We start from the raw sequence: 22,653 nt of genomic DNA on the forward strand, positions 1-22,653 counted from the left end.
AGCTAACACTTTTTCTTTTGGGTTTACCAGGTAAGTCGGGCTGACTGAATAAACACGACACAAATGCAGTATATAAAATACCAAAAATAAAATGTAAAGATTTTACCAAATAAGTCCCACTTTTATTTGAAGATGGCTAAAGATAGTGCACTTGCACCAACAGCGGAAACCGTAAAATGTAAAACAAAGTATGGCTAGAGTCTTCATCTCCTTAGCCAAATTCAAAACCACAGACAAGACTTTTTATTAAGCATCAATTATAATCTCGAAGACCAATCTAATTGGCATACACATCACAATAACAAGAATTCAATTGAAAGACTTTAACTGTGCAAAAGAAAACCTTAGCTACTGCATCTGACTGCATACTAATTAAACAGCTGACTGCAAATTCATCTTTAATAAACGACATCTACAATATTAAGGCAGAAAAACAGACAATAATTGTTAGTTATGAGTGTTTTATGGCAGAAAATGACAGTAATAATAATGGATTACATTTATACAGCGCTTTATTTTGAATACTCAAAGCACTGACAGTGTTGGGGCTGGCTTCAAGAACAGGAAAGCAAAAATAGCTTCTTGTATTGAATCCTTTGGCTTTCCTAAATTAAATACAGGGCCAATAGAAGATACAGTTATGGTAGATCAGTGGTGGAAGTAGTACTCAGATCATTAGCTTAAGTAAAAATACCAATACAACAATGTAAAAATACTTAATTACAAGTAAAAGTCCTGCATTTAAAATCTCACTTAAGTAAAAGAAGAACGGAACAGAATTATTATTATCAAAATGTACTTAAATTAAGAGTAAAAGTACTCATTCTGCATAAAAATGGTCCATGTATGAGATTGATAATACTGAGCATCAATATGTAGGCAGCGTTTTAGGTGGAGCTAGTTTAAACTTCCTTATATAAAGTGGTGGTTTCGAACCGAGGGGTCAAACCCCTCCAAAGGGTCACTAGATAAATCTGAGGGGTCGTGAAATTATTAATGGGGTAGGAAAAAAGATAAAACTAAGTTCTGCTACACAACTTTGTATTCATTTTTTTGGACTTTTCTCTAATGTTTGCTTTTTTATAAAAGAATATTGGATAATTTTACCTCTTCAGGATCGAAACAGCGGTTCTTTTTTAGTTAATAAAAACCAGTAGACAGGAACAAGCCTGATATTAAAGAAATAAATAGGCAACCTGATTGACTAGTTAATTAAAAAAAATGTGCCTGCTGTCTCATGTTTTTTGTAAATGGTATAGTTGCCCTTGTCAGTTGTTCCTCGAAAGGGAAATCCAATTAGCACACACAACAAATAAAGCAAAGCAAGCACAGATAAACAATGCATTGTTTCTGTGTTACAAGTTAAGATGAAATGGAATGGGTGAGCAAGAAGTGGAAGCAAAGACTAAATAAACATATAAAGCAATAAGAAGAATAAGAATTAGATTCAATGTGTGTGTGTGTGTGTGTGTGTGTGTGTGTGTGTGTGTGTGTGTGAGAGAGTAAGAGAGAGACAGAGAAATTAAGTGGAGAAGAAAAGCTGTCTTTTCTTTGATGAAATAGTGTTTGAAAGTAGAAATGCAAGCTTTGATGAAGCCTCTACCTCTCACCCTGAATATTTGGGATGGAGTGTTTTTACCTCATTAGGAGCTCCTGCTGTGAAACGATTACAGGAAACACACGACATGATGTGAGACTTACACGTTCTGGGATCAGCACACTTATATTTACCAGAAGTGCAAAGCCAAATCTACTGTATCTGCAGGACAAGCACCAATACACATGGAATGGCAAGATTCTACATCATAATACACTGACATGGAGTCAATATTAGCCTGTACAGTAGCCCTAATAAGTCCCTTTTTAAACTGAATTCAAGATTTCTGTTTGTCATGTGTAACATATGCAATGATGAGCTGTTTTTCTTTTTTTTTTTAAATGTCTGTGCAATGATAACTAACATGATACAATTAATTTATTTATTTGGTAGCTAATAGATTTTGTCTATTAAAATGTTTCAACTTTTTCAGTTAGTCTGTTTGGATACATCCATGTACACAAGTATGCCAAAAAAAAAGTGGCAATATGTAACAATGCCATTAATGTTCTCATAATTAAACACTGTTAAGAAATTACTGACTTAATTTCAGATTCCTATAATGAAGAGGTTTTCTGTTTATTTAAATGTATAAATACTTTATCACCCACATGTTGGTATTACATTTCACTGGCTAGATAGAAATTAGTCCATCAGAAATGTTGGACCAGAAAATCGTGAAACAGGTACATTTTCTCCTTTCATAATGGATAGTATAATGTTTCCTCCAATAACAGGAATAAGAAGCAAGCAATGTAACACATTTACTTAACTGGCATATGAAATGTCACCTTATGTACCATATGTACACATTAATAAATGCCTGATGAGTGAGTCAGCAGCTGACCCCTCTCCCCACAGAAGCAAAGTTAAATGCTGTACATTTCTACATGTCAAAATTTTAATTCAAAGTTTCATATTAATATAAATGTATAGGAAGACCACAGGAGCCACAAAAACACTGCATAACCGGTAATCCACTTTGTACTTTACACTTATTTTAATTTTATACTTATACCCACTTGGTACTTAATTTAGCTTACCTGTATTATAGTGTATTATATTTTTTGCTTAGTACTTCTATTCCTGTGTGCACTGACGTGATAGTGAGCTACTGTAACAAAGGAGTTTCCCCTCGGGGATCAATAAAGTATTTCTGATTCTGATTCTGATAAGAGTAGTCAGTGCTTGTGAGTGATGCTAGCTAAAGTTTCAAATTCAAAACTTGACCAAGTTCTGTCATCATTTCCTGTCGTTATATCAAAGCCTTTCTACTTTTTATACCCACACCATTCTGGCCAGCTGGTTTGTGTTATTGGCTCCCACGTTTCCATACCAGCATACAGAAAGTCTAGACTGTAGTAAATGAAAACAGCCCAACTTCTAGTACCTGTTTTTTTCCACCTGCCTCTCAAGGCTACGTCCCTATTTTCATTTAAAAAAATATTGCTATCGGCTGCAGTATAAAAATGTTTACTATATCAGAGGCATGCTGCCTTCATTCGCAGTGATAAAGTAAGCCCCTCAGTATTATTAGCTATGGACTTGCCCAGTACTCTTGCAGGGGTCTGAGAAGCTCGGTTATGATAAATGAGCCTGCTATCTCAAGCAATGTCAGGGTGAGCCTGTTTGTCTATCCTCCTGAGGCAACCTTTTATTCCACCCGAAAACACTGAATCATCCAAATTGACAGGGAAAACAATCACAGTGTCTCGTTCATATCTGAAAATGCTTCACACTTCCAATGCAATTGCAGAAAAGATGAACTACCATAGTTGGCCATTGTGCTTATTCCCATAGGTTTTTAGGGGATGCATTTTGACGCAATATCATCTTTGTTGCAGCATTTTACTATTATTGTGCCTTGTAGTAGATGATAAATCCTTATTAACTGTAATAGCCATCAATTCAGAAAGGTAATGTCAGATGGAGGTAGCAAATAAAGTCACAGATCATTAAAAAAAAGTCCACAAAATCGTTCAGTTTAATTCTCAGTGTCAAGTAACTGCTAGTAAAAGATCATACCACTGAAAGGATCAGATGATTATTATTTCTAGACCTGTATGACAAAAGACCTGCATCTGAATTCTTTATCTTTTGGCTAAATCAATCAGTATTGTGCAGGGAAATTCACACACTCAGAATGAACCTGTCTGAATTAATCCAGGGCCACAGTTGTTTTCAATAAAAATAAATTAAGATGTCAAGGGGAAGACACTTCATTTTCAAAATAAAACATGTTTGGTAGTAGGACACATAATTCGCTGCAAGGGCAGTCAGACATTGCTATAGACAGGAATTAATATTGATCACTATGTGTTAAGAGGGTGCACGGTGGCAGAGCGGCTAAAGCTCCTGCCTCCCAATAAGGAGATTGTGGGTTCGTGGGATCGATTCCCGGACCGGACCAACATCACACAATCTCTCTGGGTGGAGTCTGCATGTCCTCCCCGTGTTACCGTGGGTTCTCTCCGGGTTCTCCGGCTTCCTCCCACCGTCCAAAGACATGCATGTGTAGGTTAATTGATAACTCTAAATTGCCCGTATTGAATGAATGTGTGAGTGAATGGTTGTCTGTCCTTGTCTGTGTCTGTGTTCGCCCTGCGACGAGTTGGCCACTGTCCAGGGTGTGCCCTGCCTAAGGCCCGAAGTCACTGGGATAGGCTCCAGTCACCCGCGACCCCCTAACGGGGACCAAGCGGTAGAAAATGGATGGATGGATGGATGGATGTGTTAAGAGAGGAAGCTCATCAGCCTTTCGTCCTGCTAACATTAAGCAATTACCTACCTGTCACTTTGATGACAACTCATGAGAACAAACACAGGATGTGGCTGACAGACTACACACAATGCAAGTCTGAATGGAAACCAACTGGGTTGGATTTGATATACTGTCTATCTGCAAATTTCAGCTCAAGCCTGCCTAAAATCAGAGTATATATTTCATTAGGGTTTGTTCAGATATTTGATGTCAATACTATTCAAACTAGGGTGATGATGCCAATTGAAAAATGCATGTCTGGGTTTTCTTCCAAGCAAAGAGTAATGGTGGTTCATTGGTAGTTTTTTTTTTTGTAATCCAATTAAAGCAAATAAACCCAAAATCCATAAAGTTATACAAGCAGGGATACGGAGACGGATGGTGATGTTTGATGGCCGGCAATAACTCAAGCTTAGAAATCCTATAAAATGAATCAGGAGTGAAACACATTCTCAACTTCTGCTTGTATTCAACCATATATGCTCTAATATTGTTTTCTCCCCTGACTGGTATTTTGGTGATTTGCTGTGAACTTAACTTGAGCAGAATTAGCTGTTTCAGGAGAAATAAAAAAAATCAAGCAAGCAATTCTAGTGCAATTATGGTCTCAAGGATGATGGAGATTTGCACTTAAGCATGTCACACGTCTGTTCAGACCAGTTAAAAAATATGCACCACATGCTGCCATGTACTGTGCTGTCTTAGTCGATTCAACAAGTGATGCATGCAAGCTCAATTCCTGCTTGTGTTTGCACTGCTGGAATTTTTATTGTTGAGTTCTGAACTTTTATTTCTTGTTTTTTGAAGCATTCATGAGTTACTTTTATTTGATAAACTTCTAACAATTATCCTGTTCTGTTGGCGCTTACATATAATTTGGTGAAGAATGCATTATGACTTGCTTAGGACTGTGTACTTCAGAGAGTAAAGATCTGAGACTTCCTTGTGACTAACAAAACAATGACTTAGTCCAACTTCTGAGTCAAATACAATGATTTTAAAACAAGTGAGTATACAAGGGCTTTGTGTGTTAGTATCCCCAGGTTCCAAAAGTAAACAAACATTAAAAAGTTGACAATAGGAGATAAAAGGGCTGTGTATTGCTGGCAAAAAGTCTACAATCAATACTTAAACATTCTCTAGGGGACCAAAGAGTAAACAGGCTGGGTTCTGAGTCTGTGAGTAAATCTAGCCTTTCCAAATCTAACATCCACCACTGTCAGTGGGTCAGCCATTACCTGCAATGAAGCAGCTTTATTAAGCCATCCTGGAGAAATGGGATAGTTGCCAAGGATGTCTTTCTGGAATAAATAGGTAGAGTCAAACCTGAAGTCTGTGTTCATTTTGCGACTACTGTGAATAAGTCTGCTTGATTTTGTAGTGAGATTTCTGAAAAAACTAGGGAAAGTTGCAGTGGCGTGGTTTGTTATTATATTACTGTGCAAACACTTGCATCAGAATATTTTAAAGGGAGTCTGCTCAGTTCTGGAGCAGAGTTTAATCTATTTCCCAAAGCAGACCAAAGATTTTTAGATTTCTGAATGTGTTTTTAAAGTACCTTTCAGGTAGTCATTGGTTTCTCTTCATGTCAGCACAGTATTAAAATGTACTTGCAAAGATTAAACGTTGCTCGAGGTAAAGTAATTCAAGCATAACCCAAGTTATGTTTTGGAAGATATGCATACTACTTTGTAAACCCCTCCAAGACTTGACCCTAATCCTAGACCTTACAAACAACTTACACATGCATGAGTCAGGTGAAAATTCTGTCATAGAAACCAAAACCTGCAGAAGCTACAGGTGGATTTTACTAATAACATACTTTGTCTTTTTTTTTCTTAGTCAAATAATATGTATTGACTGTATGTATGACTGTAATCTGAACCAGGATTCAGTAAGATTTGGGCCAGATTCGGTAAACAAATTCAGAATCTGAAACAGAATCTAGAAAATCTAAATGATAACCAACCCTAGTCACAGTCTCTGTCACAACAAGCCAGGGTGACCAAAGTCATGTTCAGCCATCTGTTCAGCTTGGAAGCCAAACAAAATCAGTGGCGATGAGCCAAAGTCCTTGGCAGTAACCCAATACAGTTTAACATATTTCTAACAAAGTGATACAGCACAGAACGTAATTTTGAAATTTTGCTCTCATACTGAGCCTTGTGTCTTGTGTTTATTAGTCCATCACCATTGACGCCTTACAAACGTTACTGATGGTAAACAAACCTTTAAGAGTATCACAAAATATAAACTTGGATTTAGTTCTTGTCTAGTGTTAGTACATATATTAAAGGATATCAACTGATTTGAGAGGGACAGTAGGCTCCAGTTATCTTATAAACTTCAATGGTTTGGCTACTCTTTTGTTACATTTGCATCACAGACTTAACTGAACTACCTGTGTGACCAGGGGCTCCAGAAGCCTCTCCACAGTCAGGGTGCGGATTTCAAGACTCTTCGGGTCCCATTTCAACAGGATGGGGGAGGTGGCGGTCGTCATGGTCTCTGTTGGGAGCGAAAGCAGTTAAACGGTTAGAAGAATGTTTTGCTGTGAAAAGCTTTTGGCTCATTAAAACATTTAACAGCTGTGGCAGTTCACATTGCACATTACATTTGCCCAAGAGGACAGGGTGGCTGGAGGTGTTCACAAAGTTTGTAGGCAGTGTTCAGCTGTGAAACAGCTCTTAAAAAAACTGTTCTGAATATAGTTGTTCGGGCATAAATATTTCTGCAAAGCTGACAAGTTGATAAGACGGCAAATAGACAACAGGCCTTTCTAGGCCAGCATTGTGTTGTGGAACTCTCCCATAGGTGGTAGTGATAGTCCCACCGATGTTCTGTGCAGTCTTGCTAACTCACTGTATGTACATGGTATGTTTTCTATGATTAGTTGATTAAAGTTTGCCAGTTGTTTTTTGGCACTTCTGAAAAGACGAGTTGTTAGATGACCAGGAAAGATCGTTTGTGACGTTCACTCTGAAACAGAAGACTCAACCACATTACATTTATACATTTATGCACACTCGGTCGTACTTCTGGTCTTTCTTATGTTACAAATAAGTTATTTTAAGGTACACACTTCCTGGATGAAGATGGCATGAAGGAGAATGGCCATTTATGGGGTGCCAGTGCTCAGGACCATGGTGGAAGGTATTTGCCTTACCTGTGAACATCCTGATTACAAATTTCAGGCACCAGTTCCAGCATGCTGTATTGAGGCCCAGGATAGGGAGTATTTAGACATTTTCTTGTCATAAAGTAATGCTTATTCTGTGGTTGACAAAGTCTCAACACGACATTTCCATTTAAACACTGTATTGCCCCAAATGTGGCCATGGTATAAACACAATAAAGTACTCTGTGGCTATGAAAATAGTGCACTCCGCAGAGGCAATCCCCCTCTGTGTCAGGGGGTAATTAGCCTACATGTCATAAGCTTTTTTTTCCAATAACCACATAACCTGTTATGGATATGCCTTACTTAACAAATAAGTGTGAACCAATCAGAAGCAAGTACTCACAGAGACCATATTTCATCATGAGGTTTGTGCCAATACTCAATTTCCACAGACATCTCAGCAATTCCACAAAATATAATGAAGCCCAGACGAAAACTACCAAAACAAGGTTTTCGTAGATGTCATAATCTTCATCAAATGAAACAAAGCACAGTCAACAATTCCAGCAAACCATAAATTAATGGCTGGTCACCTCTCTAACCTTACATTTCTGTAATTAACTTTCTTAATTAACTCCACCATTACATTATATCTCTCCAAAGCTGAAACATATTGAGAAAGGCTACAGTAAATTCGGGGAGAATTGTATTGTTTTTCTTCATTTGTCATTCAGTGGAGTTTTGGCATAGATTTGTCCACATTGCTTTTGAGGGAGCCCGAGCAGCATTCTGATTACTTAAAATCATTCAGACAGAAACATTGCATTGTACTGTAGCGTTGCAGTATGAGAGCATCCAGCTCTCAGTAAAGAAAGGAGGTAAAAGCAAAGGAAAACAGGAAAAAAGTTGGACATCAAATTGACCTGAAGTTTAACTCCTTCGGCTAATCTGACTACCTTCTTAAGCCACATCTCTGTGTTGTAGAAAATGGCAACAACAGAAGTCACATATGTTAAAAGATACACTCCTGAGATCGGGGTGAGCTCTGCAATATGAGTCTCAATTGTACAGTTCTTTAGACAATCTGCTCTTTAACTTGGAATATTTTTTCATTAAAGTTTTTTAAAAGCCTTAAACTCAGTGGGGTTATATTAGGTGAATGTGAGGACTGAACAGCTGGCATGGGGGTAGCAGTCTGTTTTACTGTGGGGATGTGTTTCTACAGTAAGCAATTTCAGAATGGGCCAGCTGGGACTGGCCCAGTCTACTGCCAATGTCGATGAGGCAGAAGGGAGTAAAGAATGTGAATAAGAATGACAGATCTGGGCCAGAGGCCTCTACTACTACACACAGTGGGTTAAGATGGATGAACAGTAGGAAATCTGGCAACCTGGCACTATTGATGAAACTACAACCTAGACATTATAGTTCTCTCAAAAGAGCATGGACCTTTTAGATTCAAAAACATTTTCAGGCCTTTACTTATGCTGGTGTCATTACATTTTTGTCCCCCACAAGGAAATCTGGACAGGAACAATGAATGAAGCTTTGTGCGTCTGTCAACTCATCAATCTATCATGCACAGTAGTTTGACAGAACCTGAGGGAATGATGCATGTAATTTCTCTCTTCTGACATTTTCAAAATTACACATGCTACATTGGTTTGAGGGGTGGGATCGAGAGGAGCGTTGAATTCCAGTCTTAATTTACTTCTGGCAAAACCTGAATACTTGCACAATGTAACTAGAAAATATTCACACATTGCAAATTGTGAATTAACAAGCTTACATTCCTGCTACAATTGCAGTAAAATGTGGGGCAAAACGTATTTATACAGAAAGTTTTCACATTCAGAATCTAAAAGTACCGTACATGCAAAAATTATCTTCCTTACACTTGATTTCACTAGCTGAAATGACAACTGTCACTAGATTTAATCAGTTGTAGCTATTTATCTTTATGTACATTACTTGGTGAAAATACAAGTGAAAGTTTTGGCATTTGTCTGATAAATACACTCTCTTTATGTTCTTTTTGCTGTTTAAAGGACAGTAGAGAGTCTTTTTCTATGGTAACAGTCTAGCTGATGTCAATTTCAGACATCTTACATTAGCAACCTGCTATTTAAAGGTGGGGTATGCGAATCAAATCCAATACACGTCTTTTTGTCAAATTCAGCAAATATCTCCACACAGTACGCTAGCTGTCCTCTCTGTGTGTATGTGCTAGAAAAAATATGGTGTTTGTACACAGCCCTGGCTCTGTATTTGGGAAACAAACAAAGTGGCTCGGACCACACAACACTATTCCAGCCATGATTTGTGTGTCAGGTAACGTTAAATGACTTGCTCACGGACATTAAGCTTACATTCTAGTTTGCCAAGATATGCTGTTGTTGTGATGTTAGCTATAGTAGCAGGAGAGTTGTGAGTATCGCTGTCTGGAGCTGGTGTGCCGGCTCTGGGAAACGTCTCGTCCTCTCTGGCTGTTAGCGTCGCAGGAGCAACTGTAGGGACAGTTTGCTAACCACCAACCTAGCTAACGTTAGTTACACTACTTGCTGTGTCATTGTTCGCTCTATACCATGGTATTTGTCATGGTATTGGATTTCTCCAGAATCGCATAGCCCAGCTTTAAGTAGTAGTTGAGAATAACTTAGAAAGAAATGATGCTCATGACAGCCTCTCTTTTTGAAGACTAGTTCGGCAGCTTTCCTTTATAATATTAAAGGTTTCCCGGCAGAGCATGATGCATAGAGTTAAAATAAGCAGGAGTGATGTAAATGCTGCGGGCAGAGGAATATGCCACTGTTGAGAAAACAGCAGCACTGAAAAATATCAGCGTGCCATTGCAATGCAATAAACAGAGTTTACTGATGTATGACAGTGTAACTTCTCAAACACCAGGGTTTAAACTATTCTTGACACATTATGTAACCAAAACAATAATAGAAAGCAGTGTGTCAAGAAACTGGTAATAAGTGCTAAGTCATAGTAGGTGTGTTAACTTAAAGTGGAAATGTTTGATAGTTGAAACAAACTACTACTACCTGCTTTAATTAACAGTGCAGTATGGTTGAAAATCACATACAGCAACAATTACCATATTTAACAAATAATGCTTCTTGTCATTGATTAACAATTTAATGTCATTTTAGGCATTAAAAGAACTCAAAATAAAATAGTGAGCTAAAATGAGTCGATTAATCGATTAGTTGACGGCAGAAAATTAATCGTTACTTTGATAATTCTTTTTTTTTGGGCAAAAATGGCAAACGCATTCTGGTTCTAGCTAGTATTTGCTGCTTTGGTCAGTTTCTCATCATTGTACACTAAATATTTTTGGGTTTTAGACTGTTGGTCGAACAAAATAATCAATGTGTTGACGTCACCTAGGACTCGTAAAAATTTGTGATCAACATTTTTCTGCCTAATAAAATACATGCTGATAATGATGCTTTATAATGGTGGTGGTCTAGCATATCTGTAAAGAGACTGAATGTATTCTATGGAGTACGTAAAGGAGACATGACTATCTCATTTGAATATATAAATGCTGCCATCATTACAACAGATAGCAACACAAATGTATCACACGCTGACACACTATGTTGTGCATGGTCATTGGTATGAGATATCAGCCTATAACCATTTCTTACGGTTTACAGACTCCAAGGTCTAATACGTATACGCCCCAGTTTGTGCCTCTCTCACATGGCTGCTGCCACCAGCAGCCACATAAGCCACGAGGCCATGCGTCCTATGTTGTACATGAAAGAGAATTTGCTGTATTCAGAGCGTAAAAAGATATTTAGGGCCTACGAACAGTAATGTTAACCGCGATAAACAGCATGACTATGGCTATGTACTGAGACTCCCCCACAGAAACACAAACCGGTGAGACTCTTGTAATAAAGCCGCTAGCCCAACTACAACACAGGTACCCATACAGTAACTCTCTCAAGGTGCTTTTAGTGACTGTCAAAGCTCCGCCAGACTCCTTGTCTTTCCAGCGGTGAAACAGGAGTCTGACAGTAGCTTCTCATGGCTGGTTAGCTCTGACTAACAGCTCTACATCACTGTCCATGCTATTGAGCGGTGGTCAGTCAGTCTTCACAGTGTCCCCGATCCTCTGCGTCACACACTACATAGCCACAAGACCATGTGTCCTACCAATCGTTACTCCCTAACTCCTCCCTCAAGTTACTCAAGCTCAGTTAAACAAACAACATTTCAAGTTACAGCAATCGAAAACAGTTTCATTCCAAATATGAGGTCAAGCAGGGTCCTGCCTCGAGTGCAATGTGTCTGCCAGACACCCCTATTTTACTACTGTTTACTACTGAAATAGGGGTAAACAAGCTATGTGGCGAAGTGTTCAGATCTGTCCTTTATACAAATTCCTACACCACAGAGTGAGCCGTCTACTGAGGCAGGGTAAAATCTCTCTCTCAGATCAGTTTTTGGTGAAGAGCATGAGTCACATTTCAGTTGTTGTAATTTTTGAGATGTCCTGCCATCTGCTGTGTACAACTGTGTGTGCGTGTGTGTGTGTATGTCTGTCACTGGCGCATGAGTAGAGCAAAATGAGACAAAGAGAGAAAAGAAAATGATTTATTCACTGTATGAGAAAAGAAAATACAAATAAAGACAAAGCGAGTTCAAAAAGTTTTTTAAAAAGCAACTGCAGAGACAATTTATTGTTTTTGCATCATATTTTAACTATAAAATCATATATTATTGTTATGAGCACTTCCATTTGTTTGCACGTGTGTGTGTGTGTTTTGTGAAAGAGTTTTGTGTTTTTGCATGTACATGTACTGTATACTGTGTCTTCATAAATGTATGTATATCCGTACTGAAAAAGTGTACAGTTGAAGCAAGCATTGTTTACTGTCATGTTCTCATCTACATTACCTAAATAAATCTAACGACTGTTTCCTTCTGCCCCAGGACAGGCTTTTGGGGAAAGATGGTGATGTTTCAGAAGGTTTAGAATAACACAATGCACAAGGAGGAAAATGGGCCATCTGCTAGAGTTGTTAGGATTTATTCTAGAGAAGAAAGCACTGCAAAAGCATTTGCATGAACATTTTACTTCTCTCAGCTAGGCACTGATATATCGACAAAAAGTGCAGCATTGTAGAGCATGCCGTATTTTTTATTTACTGTTTTCAGCAGTTATTTCTTTTATTACTTTATTAAGATTAATAGTGTGCATGATTTTATTATGACACAGTATGTGCTTGATTGCTGTAAGTGCTATTCCATGACTACAATTCTCAGTTCTCTTTGGAGACTTGAATTGAGAAGTGTGATCCTGACCGCAAGATGCTGGGCGACTTGAGTTTGATAGGTAACAGGTCTGCAGTGGTGCACCCTGCTTCAATACACCTCCCAGTCCAACAATAGCTCTTTCTGGCTGGCTGAACTCATGGAGTCTGTATATTACCAAGCTAACGACACACTATCAGTGTTCACAATGGATGCATTACAACCTTAATGCAGTGTAGACTCATTTCATACTGTAAGAGTTACTGTGACAAAGTACATCATTGCATTATCTTGAATCAGATCTAATACAACACCACTGCTACCTGCTACTGTAAAGTTTCATGACCGATTCACTGAAAACTAGAACTTAAATGAACATTTCACAGGTTGAGATACTGCTAGTTTCACCAACTGCTGCTGTTTCACCGATTCGTTTCAGTGCTGGAAAGCAGCGTTCTCTCTGCTCACTTCATCACGAGCCTGCAGATACTGTGCCTGCTGAGTTTGGCAAGGAAGGCTCGCCAAATTGTAGCTTTGTTGTTAATCAGGTTTCTTGTTTTGTGTGTTAGTGTAAATAATACTTCTGTTGTCTCTGTTCATTAATCATTTCTGCCTACTCGAGATATAAAGTGTCGGTACGCTCTACGGTAAAGGAATAAATCATGAAAAGTACAGTGGAATCAATGCCATATTAAACACTAAAAAGTAACACTCCATAATTTGCAAGTCACAAAACAGAAGTATCATTGTGTAGGACTGCCTTACTTCCTCAATACTTGCAAAAACTGTTATGTCATGTAGTTTACTAGCTGCACAACACTTCATTGGGACAAACTCTGTACATACAATTTAACAAAAGATTAGGAGAGTCTGGAATGATGATAAAACTATACAACTAAAATATGCATATAAATAAAAACATCTTGATAAAGGCCATGCTATTATTGCTCATGTGAATTCTTGCTTGGAAACACTTTCTAATGGATTAACCACACAGATGGGCAGCCCAGATGCTCAGTGGTTAGCACTGCGGGCTCATTTAGAGTGTCCATATCCTGCCCTTATTCAAGTGGTTTACTCAAAGTCAGCCCCAGCCCCAGCCCCACCCACAATCCATTTGCTATGGGTTAGGTTGATTCTGAATCGGCTCTCTTAATAGTTGTGAATATGTGAGTCTGTTAGTTAGCTCTGCAACAAACTGTGTAGTCCGGCATGTTTACCTTCAATTTGTCCAATGATGGGTGGATTAGCATACAAACAAAAACTGAAGTTTAGTTTTAACTGAAGACTGATTATGTTTTAGATGCACTTTGAAAGCAAAATACAAAAACAGAAATAAATTGTCTGAAACAATAGAGCTGACAAACTATACAGCCTTATATGTAGCATTAGAGAAACACACAATTCTCTCAGTATTATCTCTCTGGCTTCACACACTGTTTCCTAAATTAGCAACTTCGAAATTGCATTGCTGCTTTGCCCCCTCTAATTCAACACCAGTACTATACTGGTGTTGAATTTTGCACAACTGCGATAGAGTATGTAAGCTAGTCACCGCTACAGTTGAGAAGGGTAAGATATTAACACACATTTAACCACATAATTACACAACTATGCACACACTTCTTGCTGCTGTGATTGCCTTCAGTGACTTTGATTCTGTTTCCTCAAAACTCTCTCTTCATCTAATTTTAGCTAAATATCCATTACAGGATTTGAACTGTGAAGAGAAAGTGAGTGATAACTGAGAAGACGTGGGTTGTGTATACAGACGCTGCGAGCACCAGGGCAAACATTTAACACCCTGCCACTGCTGATTAAATTACATTTGTTTTATCATCAGGATGCAGGTCTGGCAACATGGTAGGAGTGGTAACAATGGCATCTGTAGCAGACTCACCGCATGCAGCCATCTCCTATAAGTCAGCTCATTTGTCACCTAATGTAGGGTCTTCTTGATACTGTTTGTTTTTTATTGCCCATTAAACAATATTGTTACCTTAGGTTCTGATTGAGTCAGCTCTTCTCTGAAATAATGCTGATGACATGGCAGAGAGACAACTGCTAACGGATGTAAAGTAATTACCTCAGACGACCAGGTGTTAACTGAGCTTTGTGTGTGTGTTTAGAACGTGTGTTTACGTGTGCTTGTGTGTGTGTGTTTGTGGGGGTGGGGTGTCTAATTTTTTTGATTCCTGCCTCTAATGTCAAACCTCTGGTTTTATTAGTCAGAGCTTAAAAAAATGCTTTAAGTGGGATCTACACAGGTTTTTATACACCAAGATAAACAATGTTTGAGGTGAAATTTAAACATGTGATTTATTTATTTATAGTTTTACTTAAACAAGAGGATGAGGAGTTACAAACAATGTAAGCTAGCCAATTACCAGCTAGTAAGCAACTATCTAAAAACAAAGCACATTTAAGAAGGCTGTGTGACCATGTACTCGATTAATCAATCAATTGTTGCAGCTCTATATGCTAATGTTGCTAGGCCTTAACATTGTGATTCTCATGGTAAAGGAAGATCGCAGTATTCAATCCAGTATGAACTTCTACAAACTCAACATTAGATTTGGATGTATGACTAACATCTAAAACTGAAGATCTCATTAAAAAGTGACCAAGCCAAAATCAACTGCACTAATAACAAGTAGCACAGACAGATGCAGACAAGGCCTCTGACAGTTCATTAAGATGTCCTTTCAGACTTCAGTGAACACCAGCAACCTTTCAACGACTCATGGATGACATATTGTCAGGTACAGATTCATTTACACCTCACATGATATTTTGATTAATGTCAAATCAAATGATATACCTTACACACCTGAGGGACATCTTGCAAAAAGAGTTCTATCATCAACCCAATCAAGTGCTCCGACAAAGTAGGAAATCAAGCACAGACTACTTCCTGGAAAGTGGTGCTTTTATACTGCAGCAAGAAAAAACTTGAGTCTCTGGCTATGGTTGAGTGGTACAGTACCAGAGTTACCTTTTTGGCATGAGCTGCACCCTTGTGTGAACTCATTGCTGAGTACAAATCCAAAATCTCCCGGGGAAAGAAGCAGAAGGGCTTTTTTAAGACCATAAGGAGCATTTCTGCTAAGAACCAGTGATCCAGGAGCTGGATTTCAGTCTGCCTGTCATGAATATTGGGGGGGGGGGATGTCATCTAAGAAGTCTTGTGAAAATGTTTTCACCACATTAGAGATTCAGATAGTAACAAAATAACAAATGCGCAATTGTATTTCAGTTCTACCGTCCATTGTATGAGTTTCCCACTTGAAGGCTATTTTTAGTAGTGTCTAAATAGTATTCTTTGCTCTTGCTAGATTTTGTGTGGACTTAAATTTAATTAAATCAAACTTTTTCTTTCCATTTGCATTGGTTTGTCAAAATTGATGGTGGTCTTGATGGAAGTAAATGAAAATAATCTCAAGGCCCTCTGCTGTTCACATACTATGGGTGTAAACTGTACATGTATTCGTCCCGAAGCGTTCGGTACTGGACGTGCGGTTCGGTGTGTGACTTCCTTGGATTGGTACACCATGTGAACCAAACTATTACAGTCAAAATAGTCTATTTATGTCGACTACAAGCACTCGTAGAACAGAAATTCTAGAGAGCGAGTTTTACCCGGAACCTTTTGGCAGCGCACCAGTTGCTGTCTATCAGCTGTAGCATGCTAGTCGGCTTAGCCCGGTTAGCCAGGTTAGTCCAGCTCATGCAGCGTCGCTGCCTCCGAATGGTAAACACAAATGAGAGACCGGAGCTGGAGGATCCTCCCTGACATTTAGATCCTCTGGATGGAAACTTTACGGTTTCCCGCTTAGTTACAATGGGCAACTATAAGTGTCAAACTGTATGCCGACATTGTTTAACTGAAGTCGGGTCTGTCTGTGGAAACACTTCAAACATCACCTGAATGTGTCGATTAGTGGAACGAGACAAAAACAGACCGGAAGGCGAGTCCTTCTCCTCACAGCGTTCAGGCAGCCTCTCACTGCAGATTCGCTGACGGGAGCCAAATCAATAACTAATGCTAGAAGAGTATTTATAGCTGCAGGTATGCGACCATACTTGTCGTAGAGAATAAAGATTTTAAGCATATGGTCAAAGTGCTTGCGCCCTGCTACAATGTCCCTTCACATGTGCATTTTAGTCAGTTCGCCCTGCCTGCCCTCTATAAACCAGAGCAAGCTGCAGTTGTTCAGGAATTAGAGTCTTATAATGGAGCTTTACTGACATTCGTGTTATTTATTTATTTTTTTGCTGACAATATGACTATTTTAGTGCATTAACTATTACAGTAAGAATCATGGCCAGTGAGCCACTGTTGAATGTTTACATTTTTCAAAATAAATTACAAAAATGTTTTTGTCCCTAAAACCGAGGTACATACTGAACCGTGAATTTTGTGTACCGTTACACCCCCTATCACATACACTACTTTAGTATTTAAGACGCCTAACTGCAAAAAGCAGTGGCAGGATGAGTGCATCTCAACAAAGCAGGCAACAGCGGTGACAGATAAGACAGATATTCTGCTGAGTCAGAGCTCTGTTCGTGTGTCTGCACTGATTGAGCACTTGTCATACAGAGCCACTCCATTCAACTGTCTATTGGCAACAGCAAAGAAAACCGACGGCAGTGACTAGTACTATTCAACACTGTTGGCCATACTAACACAAACTGAAAACCCCTGCTGTCTTCACCACATGTGGCGCCTGTGGTTTTGGTGTTGTAGCTGCACGACACTATATATCACTATACTGTATATCTATATTACATTAATCATGATTATTGAGTCCCTAATTTTCAGAGAACTATAATAAGTCATACTGCATGCCTTGAACAAATTTTGCACTAAGTAAATATAATAATAATAATGTCTATAAATTAATAAACACGTCACACTATAGTGTGTTAAATTGTGTATTAAATTAACTGGGGAAATATACATCTAAATAATGTATTCATACATATTTGTATTTGTCTAAATTGCACCCACACTAACGTGCTCCAGTAATGCACACAAATGTCTACACTGATTTTCTGAATATAGTATGTCCATTCAATGGTGTAAAGACTGCCAAACACATTCAATGTAGTCAGTTTATGCTCACAAATTGAAATACTAATTTAATGGTTTGATTTTTAACTCATCCCAATGTTATCACATCAAAATCCATAAAAGCTGCAAGCAGTCTTCCCTCCATCAACTAACTCAAAACACACTCCAAATGCTCCTCCAATGGAGAAGCATCATGTAGCCTGCCCTCTGCCACTGCTCCATCTGCTACTCCACCATGCTCAGTCTCTAAAAGCGAAGTCACATGCACGCAGCTTCAAATGTCATCAGACAGTGAGTTTGGGTCTAACCAGACAGACCCAAACTCACACACTTATAAAAATAAAAAGCTTTCATTAATGTACACAAACCATGAAAACCACTTCAACGTTTGTTTCCTCCCAAAGTAAGAGGACATGCAGGTGAGGTAAACCAGAAACTCTAAACTCCCCATACTGTATATGTGAGCATGTGGCTGTTTAACCCTGACAGATTGGTGACCTGTCCAGGCCCAGGTACCCTGCCTCTCACCGATTGCATTACGCTATATGGGTTGCGTTCAAATTAATTCCAACAAATTACGTATTAGTTCAAATTCGTTCAAACTTGACTTTTTGAATAGTGACGGCCCTAATATCCTCCATAAAACACAGATGCCTTAACCAATCAGCCCGATCGTCTATGTGTATTTTGATGGAAACTAGATCCCCCTCCCCCCTTCCATTTAGTGGTTGCCAGTTTGTTGCACAACCTGCATATTTCATGGTCAAATGGTGTGAGACTCAGACAGTCATATCAAGTGATCTTTTGTGATAAGTAATGAATTCATTTTGCAACATACATTAGCTATAGATTTAGGTTACTTTGAGTGGTGGTGTTTCATGTAATGTTATCTATGGTAATCTTAGGATATGGCTAGCTAGCTTTAGGTAGCCCCTTTTTCTCCATCATTAAATAATTATAGGGGCTCTATATTGAAACACTTACCGTAAAATTACATTTCGTCATCCTTACACTATAAAACATTAGGTAAATATTTACATTTTAATCCAAAGTACAGTACATTGTAGGGATGCTATTAAAACCCACAGCGCTCCACATTAGACAGACAGCTACAGTAAAAGTCGACGGTTAGTGTTAGCATAGTGTTGACCTAACATTAGTCGAAGTATTTTCTTGCTGAAAACAAATCTCATAGCGGGTTATAAAAAAACAGCTCAGCGTCACACAGCAACAATGGCAACAGGGAGAAAGGACTACTACATCTGTATGATGTCAGTATTTTCAGATTTTTATCAGTCACGTTATGGGTCTAAACACTATAATGAGCACATTTACAGTAATTCTGAACTTCGAGCCATCGGTTATGTCAGACCCTTGCCCACTTTTAAATCCCCTCTGATATGCATCTTTGTTATATTGTTACATTGTTTGAAGGTACTATAACGTTAGGTAACTGGGCGCAACCGTCACTAATGCTAACATAGCTCTTCAGGGACTGAAGCTGTTATTTTTCTAATGTTGACAATCTAACCAGTGACAACACATTAGTTAAGGTTTTAAGGACTATGACTGTTGGTATTTGTTGTTTATTTTTTTTTAAATAAGCAGAACTGTAATTTTATGGGTTATTGTTGTTTGAACGATTAAGCTAAGATAGCTAATATTCATCTACATATTTTTTTTTTATCAATATAACCTCTAATATCTGCATGTCACATTATATGTAGTTTCTCAATATGTAATCGGTGAAGTACAGTGATTCAACAGAGGAAAATGTCATTCATGCATAACACAGACATTCACATTTAATAATTTATGTTAAACTCTCATGATCCATTTACAGATATATCTCACGTAAATCAATTGCATATTCAAAGCTCTGTAAATGTACAATGTTATTTCAATTTGCTCCTTTGTGGTCACTATCTGTTAATTTATATCTCGTCTGGTGGTCTTAAAGGAAGAATCAAAATCAAGCCTCCTCCCTCTGTGAGTCCGTGTAGACATGGATTAACTTCACTACCATGAATGTAATAACAAATGAGGTTAATACATGATAAGCATTCAGGGAGCAGAGAAGTAAGGTCAAAGTGCTAAAACAAGCCGGGTTTAGTATTTTTAAAATCCTAATGTTTGTTTACATGTGGCAACAACACAACATTTACGCAACAAATGCATAAGAAAATAAAGTAACAATTTGCTGAAACAATTTTCTGTAATCACATCTTGTTTCATAATATTCACAGAAAGCAGTTTTAAGGTTTAATGTGTGCCTATGGAACCGTGTGTTGCTAAGGAAAGCTGCCTCAGGATAGTTCTTTACAAAAACACGGAGAAGATGTTTAAAGAATTAGCACAATAAGACAGTCCTTGAGAGTGAGAGCTTGTTAATATTTTAATTTTAACACTCAACAAGTGGAAAATCAAAGATCTGAGTGTATTGCTAGACTAGATTTCTTCATACACAGATATGAGCAGGATTTTGAAACATAATATGGCATGAAAGAGATGGACTCCCAATGAAGTTAGTGTATAATATGAGGGTAAAAAGGGTCTTTAAAATGGTATATACAGTGGGTTTTCAGAGAAATGTTTTTTCGTTCTTTTTCTCAGAATATTCTTAACCCTGGAGTTTTGCACATACATTTGTCACAGATAAAAACATTCAAAAGTTTAAACTCTGCTTGCACTGCATAAAATGGGCATCAGAGCTTCTTTACCATATGACACTGACTTTGTGACTACAATCCCTATCATGTCATTATAGAAAGTTAAAATGTCGACACTGCACTGACCCAGATTCAGAGCCAAGTTAAGCACATACACACACTTTCATGGAGCAGTGGGGGAGTCTCTAAAAGCAGAAGTCAAGGCTCAACCTGTCATATCGCTGCTCTCCAGAGCCATGTTCTCAGGGCGGCCAAAATAGGCTGATCAAAGTAGAGCACAACCTGTAAAATTCTCAAAGCAGTCATGTTCTCTTAGGAATTCAAAAACCTTCTTTAAAAACATAATACACACACAGCAAAGTTGAATAAACACTCTTAAACAATGCCTTCTGAAAACACCTCATTGGTTGGAATGTGTCCATAAAAATCCTATATTGGGACACCTCAAACAAGTTTGAAATACATTGCTGTTCCTGCAAACCAGTGACTGTCAGATCATGTGTTTTACACTGTCTTTTGAAACCTGGTCATATCCCTCTTCATCCTTTAGCTACAGCCCATCTCATTTCTTACTGTTTATGGTAACCTGAGTTGAGTATGACATATGTTGATTGGGCTTTGTGTATGGAAGCCAGATCTCACTACTTGTGAACCTTAACAAAAGGGGAAAATATGTTAAAAGAAAATACATAGATTAATAAATTAATAATACCAATGCTGTTCTAGATATCCAAACCTTTAGTGTCAGCTGCTGAACAGCACTGTATTTACAAGTTTTTTGTTTTTTTTAAATAGAAATCAAACACAAAAAACAAAGACTACATTGTTGTTAAACATCATTGTCATCAAAATGAAATGTAAAATTGGTAGTTTCTGTCATTATAAAGGCTTCTGTTCACTATTACTGTCAAGTCTAGGAAGTTGTAAGTTCCCACAGCACATGAGAACACTACATTACAACATTATGTGTCAGCTACACGTGCACAGAGCAGCCTGAAGCAAGTTGTTTTTGCCATTCTGTAGCCAAGTGACGCGTGGCACCAGTATCAGTTTCACAATTTGCTACATACATAAAAGCCATATTCATTTTGGTCATGCTCTAGTGAAAAATGCAATATGTTTCTCTGACAACTGATATCAGTCTTTAAAATCCAATAGTATGGGGGGGGGGCCTTAGATGCCATATTGATCTCGGCATTTTGCTTGTTTCACCTACATTATACAATATGTCTCACATTTATGTTTAACTTTTCGACCTGAGGACACACTTGTTGGACTAGAGGCATAATTATTTAATGTCCTATATAAAAGATATTACGACATTTAGTCATGCTGTAGCCTCAATGATTGTGGATTACTTATACTAAAGCTTTAATGGTTATAACATGGTTATTAGGATAAGTAAAAAAATAAAATAAATAAATAAATAATGGGATTGACTATGAGGGCTTCAACATTTTAAATAGCCCAATATGGTAATACCGACATATTTCCAAAATTACTTGGAACTTATCATAAGTTGCTGTTCCTATTACTGTTTTTTTTTAAAGGACTATACCTCTTCTACACATTTGAACCCTCAAATTGTACAAACCATTATTAGTTCTTTGAGTGCTTATTATTTGTTTTTATTATCTAGTATTTGTCATTATATTCTATTCATGTCTTTACGCTGTGTTTATTCTAATGTGCTAGGTTTAAAACAATTGTGTTAATTACTTAAGCATGACAAGATTCACAACCTTGCAGGAACCTTATCAAATGCTCTCCCACTTTTACAGAGATTAGGAGCGGGGTGTTAAAGGTACCCTGTGGTGTTTTTAACTACTAGTAGTGCTGTGGACTGCTAGCAAGTAGACATGGATGTAAACAGTGCAGGATTTAACATGTTTCAAAAATAAGCTTTGAAATTGTTTTATGAGCAAAAGCCTCAAGGCCTTTGCTTCACAGGGCACTTTTAATCATGTGAAAACTATATTTTGTTATCTACACAAAATATATCACATACAGTGATGCTCATCCATACTGTGAAAACAACCCCATCTAATTGAGTTTTACTCATTAATCAATTTGTTATTCTCCTGATGTTGTTTACTCATCATTCAAAGTACTCCTAAACAACAATTTAACATCTGTTTGTTAAACACTATTGAT

The 22,653-nt window shown here is 37.9% G+C and overlaps 1 protein-coding gene across 3 annotated transcripts in view; it reads right to left on the minus strand.

Annotated features, from left to right (window-relative positions):
- ctnna2 (catenin (cadherin-associated protein), alpha 2) overlaps positions 1–22,653 on the minus strand; it is a 305,218-nt gene that overhangs the window by 273,427 nt on the left and 9,138 nt on the right. Inside the window, exons 1-2 of one of the 3 annotated variants that reach the window (XM_044189183.1) lie at positions 16,678–16,697; positions 6,760–6,866 (exon numbers count right to left, since the gene is read on the minus strand). In XM_044189183.1, coding sequence (XP_044045118.1) covers positions 6,760–6,861 — 102 coding nt within the window. In that variant the 5' untranslated portion in view covers positions 6,862–6,866; positions 16,678–16,697. Of the gene's footprint in view, positions 1–6,759; positions 6,867–15,583; positions 15,607–16,677; positions 16,698–22,653 lie in introns of those variants that run through there. The other 2 variants (XM_044189181.1, XM_044189180.1) reach the window with 2 other exon arrangements.

The sequence above is a fragment of the Siniperca chuatsi genome, linkage group LG3 (genome assembly GCF_020085105.1).
Source record: "Siniperca chuatsi isolate FFG_IHB_CAS linkage group LG3, ASM2008510v1, whole genome shotgun sequence".
Lineage (NCBI taxonomy): Eukaryota > Metazoa > Chordata > Actinopteri > Centrarchiformes > Sinipercidae > Siniperca > Siniperca chuatsi.